General features: G+C 39.7%; 1 protein-coding gene across 3 annotated transcripts in view; it reads right to left on the bottom strand.

Annotated features, from left to right (window-relative positions):
• The window catches only part of LOC120302601 (SITS-binding protein-like), a 61,590-nt gene that overhangs the window by 31,251 nt on the left and 14,097 nt on the right, over positions 1 to 16,242 (bottom strand). For 2 of the 3 annotated variants that reach the window (XM_039331258.1, XM_039331260.1), the window contains exons 1-2: positions 7,830 to 8,823; positions 1,732 to 1,903 (exon numbers count right to left, since the gene is read on the bottom strand). In XM_039331258.1, the coding sequence (XP_039187192.1) occupies positions 1,732 to 1,903; positions 7,830 to 8,297 (640 nt within the window). In that variant the 5' untranslated portion in view covers positions 8,298 to 8,823. Of the gene's footprint in view, positions 1 to 1,731; positions 1,904 to 7,829; positions 8,824 to 16,242 lie in introns of those variants that run through there. The other variant, XM_039331259.1, reaches the window with a different exon arrangement.

Genomic DNA, 16,242 nt, shown 5'->3' with positions numbered 1-16,242 from the left:
GAACTGTGACAAATCTTTCTTCAGGAGCAAGCATTTCCCCTTGATCAACTAAAATGGGACAGGCCAGAGACACTAGGTTACCAGAAGCTCAGTAGTTCACACTTAGAACATTAAAAATGCTTTACAATGTAAAGTGTGGCAAATGTTTTTAATGCTATCATGTTGTTTATGCCACTTAAGATGGAAAGGAAGGGTGAAATAGGTTCTCCTTGTCTAGTCCTTTTGAAGAAGATATTTTAAGATATGGAAAGTACCTGCATCCCTATTCAGTTTTGGACCATATTTCTGTCCTATTCTTAGATAGATTTAAATTTATAATTCCATTCCATACATCCCCTCTTCACATATTTGGAACCTTGTTAAAGTCTCCCTTGACCATCAGACAATTCTAAGCAGAATTACAAAGCAGAAAAAACACATTTGGTCTTTTGTTTTCTTAGCCTAACAAACAGTATTAGGGACTGTTCATGCCCTGAAGAATCGAAAGCAGACACATTCATTCATGCATTCATTTGAATTTATATACAGGTAGTCATTGATTTATGACCACAATCAAGCCCAAAATCCTATGCTGAGCAAGGCACTTGCTTGTCAGAAGATGGGGATCACATGACCCTGGGACACTGCAACTGTCATAAATACATGCCAGTTGCCAAGCATCTAATTTTTGATCATGTGACTATGGAGATGCTATTGTAAGTGTGAAAGATGATCATAACAATGGCAATTTTTCAGGGCCACTGTAACTTCAAATGGTCGCTAAACAAGTGGTTGTAAACCAAAGAGTACCTGTAGTGCCTAACTCCCAAGACTAAGGGTGAGTTACAAATTAGGGGTACAATATATAAAGCTCATATGTTAAAAAGATAACAGCCTAGGACCAATAATCAATCAGATAACTGCAACTGTGTTACCAAAAACCAGGTGAAATACTATCATTATGACTATCATTTTGACAGCTCTGTGGAAAGTCAACTTCTTGGGATATGTGATGTGTTTCATGGGGTAAATCTTCTACATCAACTGTTCTGGAGAAGGACTGTCTTTGGTCACACCATGCCTCTTCAATCTCATGTAAGTTTTACATCCTAAGCAATCCCTCTCTTCTTGATAGCGTAGGCTGGGCAGATTCCTTCTGTTCCTTAAGGTAGGAACTCTTTTGAATTGAGCTTGATTCTTAGAAGCTCTCTGAGAGTGCCCTCCCAGGACATTCTCAGAGTTGTCTCAACACATTTGGAAGTCCTCATATGGGCAAAGATGGCCTAGTCTCATGCATTGTTGCACAAGCAAGTAGATACCATTGTGCATAATGCACAGACTGAACTATGTTATTAGAAATATGACAAATTACTCTCAGTTCTGGGGTGGTCAATACTTAAGGTAAATAGCTGCCCGTCTCCTCTTAGTCTTTCAGAAATGAAGAATAATACTTGGGACCATAATAAGACATCCCAGATAATAAAGCAGTAACACTTCCTCCTACTAATAAGGGCAAACAGTGGTAGCCATTGCTGGCCAAGCTGTTTTAGCATTGGAGCCAGAAGACTGTACAAACATTTCTGGCCTCTTTCCGATAATCAGTTAGGACAACAAAGTAGTTATCCAAAATTTTGTCGTAATCCATTTTACCCAATGCCCTGACAGCTGTTTTTAACTAAGTTTTCAAAACTGTGTGTGCTATTGTATTTAGACACTACAATTTAGGACATCAAATAAGACAAGGAAACTTACCAGTGGATCCCAAAAAATATCTTTCTAAGACAGAGCCAAAAGCATTTGGGCTTTTACTAAGGTTACTGATAGTGAACGGTTGGGATTTGATGTTCATACTATTCAGAGGCCAGTGCTGTCTACTGACACTGGCTCCCCCATACCAGGAGACATTTATCATGGAAAAGCAATCCTGTAAAGCAAAATACAAGATTAAAAAAATGAAATCTTGTGCTTTCTTGAATGAAGAGATTTTTTTAGCACAATCAGCTTCTGAGGATAGGCTATGATCTGGCTGGGTTTAATATATCATATCATAAAAGGTATGAGGACAGCTTGCTAAACAAGGTCACATACACTGGAGGATGAAGGTCCTCTTTCCTGAAGCCTCCTGCCTTACTTCACTTGGTAAGGACATGGGAAGAGGGCCACTAAATGAACAAAGAGCTGGGACAAGGACATAAAAGTGAAGGCATTCCTGGATATTTTCGCCCAAGCCCTAAGTGCTGTAAAAAAACAATACCAAAACACTAAATTGAGCTCAGAAATTAACTGGTGATCATTGCAGCTGATGAAACTCTGGCAAGATAAGATCATATTGTTTGTTTTCCAATACAACTTTGCAGCTTTGTTTTGAAGGTCCCACATACCACAAATCATAGTTATTCAATCAAGAGGTTACTAGAAAATGTATGTAATTGATACTGTAGTATAAGAAGTCCTCATCTTACGAACTTTTATTTAGTGATTGGCACTGAAAAAAGTGACTTATGACTATTTTTCACACTTACATCGATTACAGCAGTCACGGTCACGTGATCAACATTTGGATGCTTGGCAATGGGCATTTATTGCATGCCATGCAGTTGCAGTGTCTCGGATCATGTGATCATCTTTTGTGACCTTTTGACAAGCAGTGGGGAAGCCAGATTACTCACTTAACAACTGCAGTGATTAACCTAACAACTGTGGCAAGAAAGGTTGTAAAATGGGACAAAACTCAATTCTCTTGCTTAGCAATGAAAATTTGGGGCTCAGTTGTGGTTGTGAGTCGAGGACTACCTGCATTTTTTGTCCAGAAGAAATACAGCATGCTATAAAGCAGGGCTTTTCAACCAGTGGTACGGGCACCACCTGTGGTACATTGGCACCTGCAAGTGGTACGTGATCATCTTAGAAAAATGGTAGTGGGGGAGGGGAATGAGCTGAACCAGTGGCAGCACTGCACAAGCCTGAGAGATGGCTGGAGCTGTAGGGCTGTCAGGGCTCAGCGGAAGCGCCAGGATCAGTGCCGCTTTCCAGCTGATCAGCACTTCTTCGGGGCTGTCAGGGCTCAGTGGAAGCACCAGGATCAGTGCAGGCTCCAGCTGCAGCTTGCCGCTGATCCTGGCGCTTCTGCTGAGCCCCGAAGAAGCACCAATCAGCTGGAAAGCAGCACTGATCTTGGCACTTCTGCTGAGCCCAGAAAAAGCACCGATCAGCTGGAATGTTGCAGCATCTCCAGAGTCTTGTGATTTACATTCAGATGCTTGGCAACTGATTCATATTTATGACGTCACAGTGTCCCAGGATCATGTGAAGGGACCAAAACCTGCTGCAACCACCCAGCAGATGGGGGGAATAAAAACCAAACACCCTCCATCCCACCCCTGCTGCCAATCTTCAACAGAAATGCTCACAACAATGGAAACCTCACACAGGAGGAAGAGCGCCGCCGTGTGGGCAGGCAGGTGTCTTGCTCGGCTGTGTCTTGGGGGCACTTTTTCAGTGCCATTGTAACTTCGAACAGTCACTATGCGAACTGTTGTAAGTCAAGGACTACCTGTACTTTATCACTTTTTTCCTTTTTTGGGGGGGGGTCATCAAGTTTTTGACACCTTGCTAGGAGACTGGTGGTACTCAGAATGTTGCCATATCCTAAAAGTGGTACAATGGGTGAAAAGGTTGAAAAGCCCTGCTATAAAGGATACTTCAAGTCATCAAAATCAAAGTGCCATTTCTTTCAACCCTAAATCAGAAGCATCCCCAAATTATGGGACCAATTTTTCAAGAGGGGTGTAAATATTTTCAGAACAGATTGAAACTTACTGAGATGGGTAATAATACCATTTACTTGTCTGATATGAACTTCAATGTATTAGCCTTCATCCAATCTATTATCATACTTAATTCTTTTACTATGTTATTATCTATCTGGTGATCTGCAGTTCTCCTATATCTTTCTATGCTTCAGGGAAATTATGAAGGATTTTTTTCTTATATTTTTCAAATCAGTGAGTTGGGTAGCCAAGGTGGCTGCAGAAAATTGAAGAAAAATGTAGCAACAACTACCCCTCCCTCCATTCACTACTTTATAATAATGAGTATATTTAAAAACAAAAATGTGCAATTGTTATCAAAATAAATTCTAAAGTAACCTTCGAATGAGGTGGAAAAATAAGAAGCCTATTCTGTCGGGGAAGAATATCTTTGTGAAATTAGAGAATAGATTTCTTTTTTTACCATATTAGCTTTCAGTAAATGTACGGTAAATGTATTTTATTTTCTGTGGCTCCTTTTATGAAAAGGTCTTTTGTAAAACTGAAATCCAGTTATAAATGATCTGATTGAAAATATCCTTTTTGATTTAAAAATATATAATTAACAGGATTCTTTAGAATAACATAATTAAAATAATGGTGTTCTTATGCAGGGTCAAAAGTTTTGCTATTACAAATTGAGAACGATATTAGAGAACTCCAAAGGATAAGATTTAGAAAAAGACTGCTGAAGGCAATGGTATATGTCAGTGTAAGCCAATTAAAATATAATGTGACTTGATTAATCCATCCTGCGCTCCTATTATTAACAAAGATTTACCATGTTGCCATAAAAAAAACAAGCAGGCAGCATATAATAATAAGTCCCTCGAAGGGGTAATTTCTGTATTTACTGCTTATTACCAAAATTATTATCTTTCATTTGAAAAGCCACTTTCTCTGGATGTTACAAGATGGCTGTCAGGATTTATTTACATGGCTAAAAGTTCAATTCCTATATTAGAAATACTTCTGTATTGATTAAGGTAATACTTTCTTTTTGAATCCTCTGCTCTCTTTAATGGAGGTCTATTCAAACTTTAGCTTAGCTGGCATACAGAAATGCTGCTAGTTACAGAACACTGGTCTCTTACAGAACACTGCCATTGTTAGACTTTTTGTTTGCCTGTTATCCACAAAGCACTTCTACTGTATAGAAGACAGCAGAATGTGAAGAACGGCTTTGTCTGAGCAGATTCTATCTTCAAACCAATCCATAGTTGTTATAATATCAGTAGAAGGTTCCTGTACAGTATATACAATCTTTTACGAACATGAATAATCTGAATAGTGACATCAGCTTCACATATGGTTATAATTGATTCAACTCTGAGCTTACTAATAACTTTGATAAATGGCTGGCATTGCCTTGTTATGTCTCTGTGGTTCCTCAGGATGGAATGGATCCAATATACTGATTTTAAACACCTCTATGATTCCACTCATGCTCAACAGTGGTATTCTAAAAACTGTCATCCCATCAAGTCCAGCAGTTCATTCTCACAGTGGACAACCAATTGCACAAAGAAGCAGCAGATGGCCTTCACTGTTAACTAGGCTAATAGCTATTGATCCCCATGACTTCCATGAAATGGTCCAACCCATTTTTTGAAGCCAGCCAACCTGTACACAGCACTACATTTTGTGGTAGTAATTTCCAAAGTTTAATTATGCACTGTGTAAAAAGAAAAACACTTTTATCTGTCCTGATTCAACTGGGATTTTTTTTTAATTGGATGACCTTAGGTCAGATCTGAATGTATGGATCTCAAAGGACTAGAGGTCTTTCATTATTGGAGTCATTTAAAATTGAGGTTTAAATGTTAAGGGTTGTTTTACAGTTGTACTCTTTCAAAATGCTATTCAAATAGCTTAAACTATTACAAAATTATTAAAACTGCCCAAATCAGTCTCAAGCATATTTTAAGTTGGGATCCAAAGGGCTGGGAGATGGAAAGCTAACTAGCTGGAAGTTCTCTGAGACATTTCTGGGACTGTGGACTTCATTTCTGGGAGTTGAAATCCACAAGACTTAAAGTTGCCAAATTTGGAGAACCCTAGCAGAAGATATAACAAGACCTTTTAGAATTTATATGTGGTCTCTCGTCTTTCAAGTCACCAAGATCTGACTCTGAAAAGATTTGGCGTTATTTATGCTGCAGTTGGTGGACCTCTAAAAAAAAAAAAAGAATTATGATTCACTGTGATGGACGAAAGTTAACCTAGCATAATCCTCATGCTTAAAACAGAGCAAATTCATTCCACTGTTTATACTATTTCTGTTATGATTTCTTCCTTCTCGTGCTGTCTTTCCAGAATTTTGAAATGGAAAAGCATTTCTCACATAGCATCAATTTTGAATTTATTTTCCAGGAATGCCTAATATATTAGTAAATAATTCCCAAATGAGGCAATTTTTTGAAGCTGTGAAAGTGTCTGGCAATTCAGGTGCTGCTGTATTTCACTGTTTTCCACAGTATCTCTTTTTCCTCCTTTTCCCATAAAAGTGTTGAGAAGAAAGAAAGAAAAGATAAAAGCTCTGCATAATGCCTTTTGATTGACAGTGTATACAAAGAAACCAGAAAGGGGGCAAAAAACAGAGATCAGTAGTTAATTACAAAACACATTTTCATTAAAGTTTCTTTAATTAACATTGCATTTCCATTGTCCTTAATCTCAAATATAAAATCTCTTAGCTGCAACATTCATTTTGCAAAATCTCAATCATTAAGATATTTGTTTGGAAGGAGAGCTCATTTCTCACGGTAGACTATTTCCAATTGTGTAAGCCCATACGTGCATCTGAAAACACATCTTTTCCAGCTTTGCATGTCCAAAGAACAGCACAGTTCTTACATTTTGGTTCTGGTAGAAAGACATCTGTTAGTTTGAAATTAATCTAAAGCAGTGGTTCTTAACCTTTCTAATGCCGCGACCCCATAATACAGTTCCCCAATTTATGGTGACCCCCAACCACTTATACATCACCGGGTGCCAGGGGCGTGGCCAAAGAAAAGGGGGAAAAATGGCGGACAGCCTTGTTTGGCGACCCCTGTGAAATGGTCGTTCGACCCCAAATGGGAACCACTGATCTAAAGCCTTCTCACATACAGTATTCTCTCACACATAGACAGAGTAAATATAGCAAGGAAGAATTCTGCTGTCATTTGGACGTTTAACTTTGGTGACCACTCATATACCTCAGTTTGTTATTTTTGACACTATTGTATATATTTGATAGTGTTATTGTAGCATCTTTTCAACAATTAAGCTATGCAAGATAGCTTGGATTCAATAATTTCATACTGATGGAAGTCACATCCACTTAATCCAAGGAAAGAGACAACATAATTTGCCTTGTTGACAAATTTTGTGGTGCCTTCCAGACTCCTTTTGGTATCCTCCAGCCTTGGAGAAGCAGAAAGAGCCTTTTGGGTAGATGTGGCTGGTGCCTGCACAATAACCTTTTTTGGGGGGGGGAGGTGTTGCAAGAACTAGAGGAGAATAAGGGAAGTTCAGTTAGCAAATGGAAGGGAAGTAAAGTGACTGCCTCATTCTTAGAAATGAAGGAACCACATTCTTTCAAGAAACGGCTCTGAGAGAATGCTTTGCTTGAAGCTTCATTAAATGAAAGTATCTTCCATTAACTCACAATTCTGCACTGAAATCACTTTGGGATTTAATTATAGTACAATTGCCATTTTTAATTTTATGAGCGCCAGCTTTATATGATCCATTACCTCCTGCATCTTGAGATTTTCACAGCATTTATGCAGGAGAATCCCTCTCTAGATTCTTTTGACATACCTCTGTATGGTGGGAAGGTAGAAATAAAGATTTTCTATGTTTACAATTAAAAACTAAGTTCAGTGCAGCAACTGTTTGCTACTGTAGTTATCAGTCTGAAGTCCAAGCTGGCCAAAAGCCTATTCTTTCTTCACATCATTACTATCTTGACCTCACCACAGCTGAATTTGCCTTGTTATAAAGTTATTTAGAGAATACAATAGAAGGAAATAAAGAAAAGCTATAATTAGTTACCTTTACTTTCACCTGGCAGTGAAGGGGAGTCCAGTTGATGTTGTAACACTCGTTGTTGGGAGAAGAGTCGGAGTCCAGGAAGACCTTCAGTTCAACTATAGCTTCCCAGATGTAACAGAATTCAGACCGATTCTGCCAACACATGTTCTTTATGAAAGGTATCTCCACATCTGGGAAGCTTCCCATGTGAATCTTTAGCAAGGTTCTTTCTTCTTTCAAAGTCTGAAGGATGAGACTGTGATCTTTTCGATCCCAGGTCAGACCACTGGTACTACTTCTCAGGATCCAGTTTGTGTTTGGCTGATCCACTACTTGCCAATAAATAATCCCAATGGTCATCAGAAGGAAGACCACTACCCCAAAACAGGCAATCACTCCTTTCCAGGTTTCATTCATTTCCTTTAGGCCAGAATCCCACCTCGCCTCTGGAATTTCACTGAGGTTGTTCCTAGGGTGATTGTAAGGCATTATTTTAATCACCAAAAAGACGAAAGGAGTAAAAGGAAGAGGAGGAGGAGGAGATTTAGCAAGGGATTTCAGGGCCCCAAGCTTTCTGTTATTGAATTTTGCAGGAAATTCTGTTCTCTCTCCCAACTCCACCCCACAGACCCTGGCTATCTGTCAATAATTCCACACTATTGGTACCCAGGAAGGGGAAAAACAAAAAGAACTGGACAGAATAATACTCCTGAAAAGTTTCCTCCATGCATTCTTCAAAAAGAGGCTTAAATCTGGGGAAGTTATTTCAGCCAGAGCTGCAAAAGCAGTGTAAAGGGAGGGAGCTTGGAAAAAAGAACTGCAAATATTGTGGAGTGCCAGGTCCATTTGTCCTGCCAGATTTTTCCCAGGTGCTTGACATATCTCCAGCATGTCTGAGGTTGTCTAATCAGGAGCGCTGTCCATTGCTGATGGAGGCCTGAATGCTCCCAAAATCCTTGGCTTCAAAGAAAAAAAACCTGCTTATTGAACAAGAAGGTTTTAACCAAACGTTAGCCCAAACCCAACCCACAAGGAAGTTGCTCATGTTTAGTGCACTATTGATTAATTCCGTGTAGGGATGTCAATGAACCGTGGAAAAAATAACAACTAAGGAACTCAAAATAAGAAACGCCTTATGATAGTCTATGGATGGTAGTTAACCACATTAATCACAAAGAAAACTAAGCCTCTTTTAGTTGTGTCAGGTAAGCACTGAGTCCTTGAATAATTTCAATTATTCAGTTGTTAAATGGAATTTATGACTGATGTTATTTATTTGACGTAGACATTCAGTGAGCCAATATTTGCATGCACTTGAATTACTTAGTCCTGTTCAAATTTATTTGGATTACATTATGTACACTCTCACTTATTTTTTTTTTTAGAAGTGAGTGTCCAAGGATAACAGCAATAATACAATAGTGCTGTACACAATTCTGGCCTCTGTTCCAGCTCAGGCTGATTTTACAGCATTGTCAGAGTTGAAGATGAAATTATTTTTGGCTGTGTAAGCAATAGCGTATTTTTCTTTGATTTACTGTAGTTCTGCATACATTGTACGTGTTCCATTTTTTCCCTTGCTTCAGACTGGGTACAGCTAACCATTCATTCTTAATTACATCCTTCATAGAAATTCAGAGATTGGTCCTAGATCTTACCTCTTCCTCTATGTATAGTTTAGAATTTAATCTCACCACCACCACCTACAGCAACGTGCAATATTTTGCAAATGTACCCTACTGCAAAATTACTAGCATGCTATTACAACTGACAAAGACCTTTAAAGGCAATGAAGGAACATGGGCAAGACAGCTGGGGATATTTTAATACATTTGTTTGTTTGTTTCCTTTTGCAGTCAAGTTCCCCTTCCATAGCTTCCACATTAACAATTCAGTCAGTTTTCTCATTATAAGAAGGCAAATGCACACAGATACGTGAACTGAAAAACAGAGAGAAGACTAGGGCTAGCCATTTATTTTATTTTTTGCTTAATGGGAGACACCACTGCAAAAGTTCACCTTGATGTTGGTCAGCTAAAAGAAAAGAAGAGAAGTGGTGATTGCTTCACTGTGTTCATTTTGAACTCAGCAGACCATTAATAACAACTTGGTTGCAAATTGTTTTGTAAGGGTTTTGCAAATGAAAATCCTGATTGTGTGGAAGTGTCTTTGGTTCCCCCATTGTCCTATGCTGCCAATTACACACACCCAGCTGCTTTCTGATAATAAACTCAATATATTTATTGCAGTCATAAATCTTTTACTGAAGTAACCCCAAACACCCTGCAAATTCAAGGCTTTCTGCATACATACATACACACACACACAAACGCACACCAGCCCAAGTTCTAACTTTAGCAATAGAGTCAGGAGAGATGAATCTCGGGTACAGGAAGATCGAAGAATAATTCATTTCCAGTCCAAGGTTTCATGTAGTCAACAACAGCTTGCAGAATCGCAGGTAGCAAATTCTAATGTTGTTGACTACAAGAGCCAATAACCAAAGCTATCTCTTGTATGTAGCCCTTATTATTAGCTTAGGTAAGCTGAGATATATTGCTGGGCTGCAGTCCTTGCCTGGCTCAAGCATTGAATCAGATGACTCAGCCGGTATCTCTTTTTCCTCTGATGTACTTTCTTCATCTAATTCCTGGGGTACAGGTTGAACCTTCTCAGTCAAGGTCAAGCTCTTCAGCCTTCGAATCAGAAGACTCAGACTGTCCCTAACAATGGTGCACGCTGGAGTTCATCCCTTGATATAACTTTTATACGACTATGATTTGATTCAATTTATTTTTAATTAAAAACTAAAGAGCTACCTTTGAGATGCTACTGCCTTTTTTTAAACAACTGAAGGCCTTTAAGATCAACATTTGTAGATCTCTTTCCCAAAATGTATGTCTCATATGTAAGTGTTTCCTGCCATCGATTTATTCATCCATTGTATTGTTGAAACTTTCCAGGGGAAAATATTAGTCTCTTTTGTATTCTTTATGAGAGCATTCATGATAATAAGTTTGAATTCATGTATTATTTCAGAAATTCATGTATTATTTCTTTCTAAGTAATAATTTTAACTTAAATATGAGATTGACAGTGTAATCTTAAGGTTAAATACCTATGGGTAAGTCTCAAGATATTCTGCTAGGCTTAGGCTTGATTATGTAGTTTTAGGCTGCTTACATATTTAGACTCACTTGACACTAAAGGGATTTATTGCCAATTAATATTACAAAGCATTGTACTCTATATGTATAATTTAGACATATGAAACTTTAGGCTGAAAAGATAAGTATGAAAACAGAAAGAATCAGAGTTTGAAATCAACTAGCTAATGTAGTTGCACAACAACACTGCTTCACCAAGTATAGCAAAGGAGAAAAAGTCTGGAGATTGGATTTTGATCGCTTTTATAGTACACACTGGATTCTTCTTGCAGAAAGAAAAAGCCCATAACAAAGACCTGCAAATAGAAAGAGAACGACTGTGGCAAAAGAAAGCAAAAGTGATATCAGTAGTCATAGGCATCTTGGGTGCAATCCCAAAACAACTGGAGCACCACTTGAATACCATCGGCATTGACAAATTCACTTTAGTCCTTTAGTTCAGCACCATTCAGCACTATTGTAACTTTGAACAGTTGCTGAATGAATGGTCATAACCTGAGGACTACCTGTAGTTGAGCTGTTAGGTGACAGTGGCATAAGTGACTGCTTGAAGGGCTGTCCAGTCTAAGAAAAGGTGCAAATAGGGAACTAGATGGAATTCTGAAAAAAAAACCTCCCTTGACTGTAGCTGCCACCTGCTGTTTGAGCAGAAGCTGATTCCATACATTCCTGAATGGAGAAGTGCAACCACATCCAGGAGCAAGGAAGGAAAAATCCATATCTAGATGATCATAACAATGACATTCAGTTTTGGTAGGATTGAGTCAAAGTTGGTTTCTTTTTATCCACACAGCCTCCAGGCACTGGGAAAAGACTTTGCCAGCCTCATTTGTCAGCCTGGGATTGAAATACATAATTGGGCATCATCAATAAACTAACAATGCTAAATTGCAAACTGGTGGATTACCTCACTGTTGAGTCCGTCGCAAAATGGTATGACACGAGAAGCAGTTGTAGTTCTCAGGAAACCTTTATTCTTCAGTTCAGCTTACATTGGAATATGGCGGCAATGCCCAAAACTCTCGGCCTCCTTTTATAGGCCTTTCCTGGGTCAATCTGCTACTTTTGGTGCGCCAGCACCCGTGCATACGCACATGTACTGGCGACAGCCTGTCTGGTCCCGTGCAGCTTGCACCCGCCCGGGACCGTCTGCTATGCCCCGAGCCTGCTTGCACAGGCTCAGGACATAACACTCACCCCAGTGGTTTTATATAGCTGTTGAACAAGAGAGGAGACAGCATCAAACTCTAGTGACATCACACAAAGAAGAGGCCTAGAGAGCAACCACAGCCCCCCACCACACCCCCATGGAACTATCCCTGGAGGAAGGAAGAGAAACATTACAATATGATAGCCCTATTCCTGGGATCAGTTCAGAAGGATACATATTCAACAATACTGAGAGCATCTGGGAGATCAAGGAGCATGAGGATGGAGGCACCCCTTCCATCCCAGCTCTGCCATGAGTCTTAATAAGTGTGACTAATACTATATCCATACTGAATTCTGGCTTGACTGAAGTGATTATAGAAAATATGTTTCCTACAGGGTCTTCTGCAACTGCAGCCCACCTGGATGCTAGTTGTCTAAGATAGTTGAGTCCAACAATGGTTTCATGAGAAGAGGGTATACCACCATAGGGATCCAGTTGCAGATCTCTCCCATGACCACTGTCACTATTCAGGAGAGTCCAACACAGAGATGGTTGAACTAACAACAGAGAACCCTGTTCATCTCCTCAAGGGTCACCAACTCAAACTCATCTCAGATCACACCATCTGCCTGGTCAAAGTCCAACTCAGCATGGATCTGTGTGACTTTGTCCATCAAATAGCCAGATTTACACATTTATGCTCAGAGGTATCTTCCTTTTCTGTAAATATGGTTCATTAAACTGCCAGGGCCCTCACTTATGCTTTTTCAGTATTTAGGTACACTTGTTTAGGGTTTTCAAAAATAAACAAAAAAGCAAGAGATTGCTTCATACAAAAGAGGTTTATAAAAAAAAGGTAAAATCAAAAATACTGAAATCCTCCAAAGTATTTCCAGCTGCCATGCTACTGCTCATTTGCTATGTTTAAAGCCCTCTGTATGGATAAAATATTATCATATCAACAATTTTATAAGATGGCAATTTAACAATAGTGTAATCATAAATGCAAGATGTTGCTGTAGCCATGTAGAGACTGGGAAAGTAAACTCTAAACCAGGGGTGTCAAACTCTCAACGTCACGTGACATGAAGCGATGTATCGCAACTTTTTTGCCATTGCCGGCAATGGGTTGGGTGCAGTTTCGCTATAATGCATCCAGCCCGCAGGCCAGCAGTTTGACATCCCTGCTCTAAACAATGCAGATAGGGAGAGAGAAGATCCAGGGATAGGATAGTAGAAGTAGTGTATACCTTTTTTTAATGAAAATTATCAGCACTTTTGATCAGTGACGTCATCAAAGTAAACAAACCCACGTGCTGATTACGTCAACAGGGCACAGCCCTAAAAGGAAGTGACGTGCTCAGCCCCCACCCTCCGGATGTGACGTTTTGGCCTAATCCCATCAAGATTGGCAGTCAATCCTCTGGGTACATGATTAGGTTAACCCTAGACTAATTCTATGGACATTCAAAACCAAAAAGAGCTAAGTAAAGTGAATAATTAGCAGAGGCCTGTGTTTTTGGGGAACAAGCCCTACTTTGGGGAGCTGTTAACCCTAGACTATTTCTATGGACATTCAAAACCCAAAAGAGCTAAGTGAATAATTAGCAGAGGCCTGTGTTTTTGGGAAACAAGCCCTACTTTGGGGAGCTGTGAAATAAAAAATAAAAAAAGGCTTTTTATTTCTAATCATTCTAGCCTAACGATGCTTTTAATTTTTGTGGAGTTTTAAAAATCAGTGCCTCAAAAGCTGGGGAAAAAGAAGCCCCTGAAAGGCAGCCAGAGCCTGCATTTAACCCCTTTTTTCTAAAAGATATTTTTTTCTAAAAGGTATTTATGTCTAGGTGGTTTTAAAAGCATTTCCTCGAATGCAGGGGGAAAAACAAACAAACACAGCCCCTTTTAAAACCCACAGCTGGTTTTTACCTTTGTAAAAAATCTAAACACACATATTTTGCCATTTGTACCCTGAATAAAATTTATTCTGCCCGCCTTCCCACTATAGCAAAAGACAAGGAATATTAACAGGAATTAAAATGCTCACAAGAGGCAAGCAGCCAACCAGGCTCACAAGAGGCAAGCAGCAAGCAGCCATGTGTGTTTCTGTCTGTCTGCTAGTAAAAAAAGGGGGGTTAGGCCTTGTTTGGGACGTGCCCGGGCATGTCATGCTCCCCGTGATCTGGGCATGCGCAATGCTCAAGGGCGTGTCATTGCAAGGGGCAGGGGAGTTTGCTCCCCGTGATCTGGGCATGCGCAATGCTCAAGGGCGTGTCATTGCAAGGGGCAGGGGAGTTTGCGCGGGCAGGGACATGCCCGGGCATGTCATGCCCCCCGTGATCTGGGCATGCGCAATGCTCAAGGGCGTGTCATTGCAAGGGGCAGGGGAGTTTGCTCCCCGTGATCTGGGCATGCGCAATGCTCAAGGGCGTGTCATTGCAAGGGGCAGGGGAGTTTGCGCGGGCAGGGACATGCCCGGGCATGTCATGCTCCCCGTGATCTGGGCATGCGCAATGCTCAAGGGCGTGTCATTGCAAGGGGCAGGGGAGTTTGTGTGGGCAGGCCTGAACAGCTAGCGATTTAACCCCAGCAGTCTTTTGAAGATGGCAGCCTCTGATGGAGATTTGTTTGATGTAAATTTGACCCCCAAACCACCCAAGCGTGGGCGCAGAATAAGAAAAGGACCTGAGTTATACAGTTTCATTGAAGAGAACAAACTTATAAAACCTTGTTATTGCAGATTCTGCAAAACATCAAATGGTAAGTAAATATATATATATAAAATTAAGAAAACAGTATTTTGATTGGTTGAAACAGCTAGCCTAAATCTACCTTATTTCCTGCTTTAGAAACCGCGGAGTCTCAAAATGTCAGCATGCCTCAGATTCTGAAAGCGTGTATTATTAAAATATTACACCACTGTTTAATGGGGTGTCTACAATCAGATGAAGACCACGTGGATGGTACCAGTGAAACAGAACATATTAAAAGCTTATGCTTTAGACTTTCTATGCCTCATGTTCTCTGGATCATCATCAGTATTTCTGACAAAATGAATAACTTATATTTCACCCAGGGTTCCCTTGATGAGGTCAAGACATTCATACAGCGCATCGAAAAGAGCCGTAAACCACTGTCATTAATGTCAAAGATTGAATCTGAATTGCCATTGTCTCTGAAGAGGCTCATATGCCAAAATGTAACAGAAATTAATTACAAGAATCTCTTAATGCTATGAAATTTATAATAAAATGGGTTTTACAAATCACATGAAATATGTATTATGTTTTTCTTTTGCTGTCCCCTGTTTAACTTTGGCAGATGTTAAACACAATTTAATCAAAACTCAAGGGGTATTATTCAATTGGGTTTTCCTGATGAGGCGGGGCTGGCCAGATTTGCAAAAGTTGTGAAAAGCACACCTCCTCTGATGTGATTAAGTTGTGACATCACCAGCGTATACAAAAGCAGGGTCCATACTGGTCTAGTCACATTTGCTGGTTTCTGGCATATCTGTACCTCCGGAGCCATTTGATCTGCTAAGAAGACCCTTTTCAGAATGGAAGCCACTATTGTAAGTAGTTTTATGGCTAATTTTTGAAACACTTAGATGCAAAATGGAGTTTTAGAATATTCTTGTCTGCTTGCTTGTTTGACTGATTGATTGTTTTATTTCACTAGAATGAATTGACAGACTCAGAATGTTTGAGGGCTTATGAAGGTATTTGTCTTTCATACTTTTCACACATTTAGATTCTGGTAAACATTTCTGCAACAAATCTGACCATAGGATTTCTCTTTTCCTTCAGAATGGGAGGATGATCAGCTATTTACTGGAGTAGTTATTGCTATTGAGAACCAATTGACAGACTCAGAATGTTTGAGGGCGTATGAAGGTATTTGTCTTTCATATTTTCATAACATTTTAGATTCTGGTAAACATTTCTGCAACAATTCTGAACATTGGGGGGCTTTTTTTCCTTCAGAATGGGAGGATGACCAGCCCTATGTAGACCTTACATTACCCCAGGAGCCCCAAGAGGCCCGGCCATGCACAAGCTACACAACACGAATGCTGTTAGGAGGTATAATATTTAGCATTTTATCCAACTACAAA

This window comes from Crotalus tigris, unplaced genomic scaffold, assembly GCF_016545835.1.
Source record: "Crotalus tigris isolate CLP2741 ecotype Arizona unplaced genomic scaffold, ASM1654583v1 scf7180000024436.1354646, whole genome shotgun sequence".
Lineage (NCBI taxonomy): Eukaryota > Metazoa > Chordata > Lepidosauria > Squamata > Viperidae > Crotalus > Crotalus tigris.
This window is presented reverse-complemented; position numbering and strand designations above follow the sequence as displayed.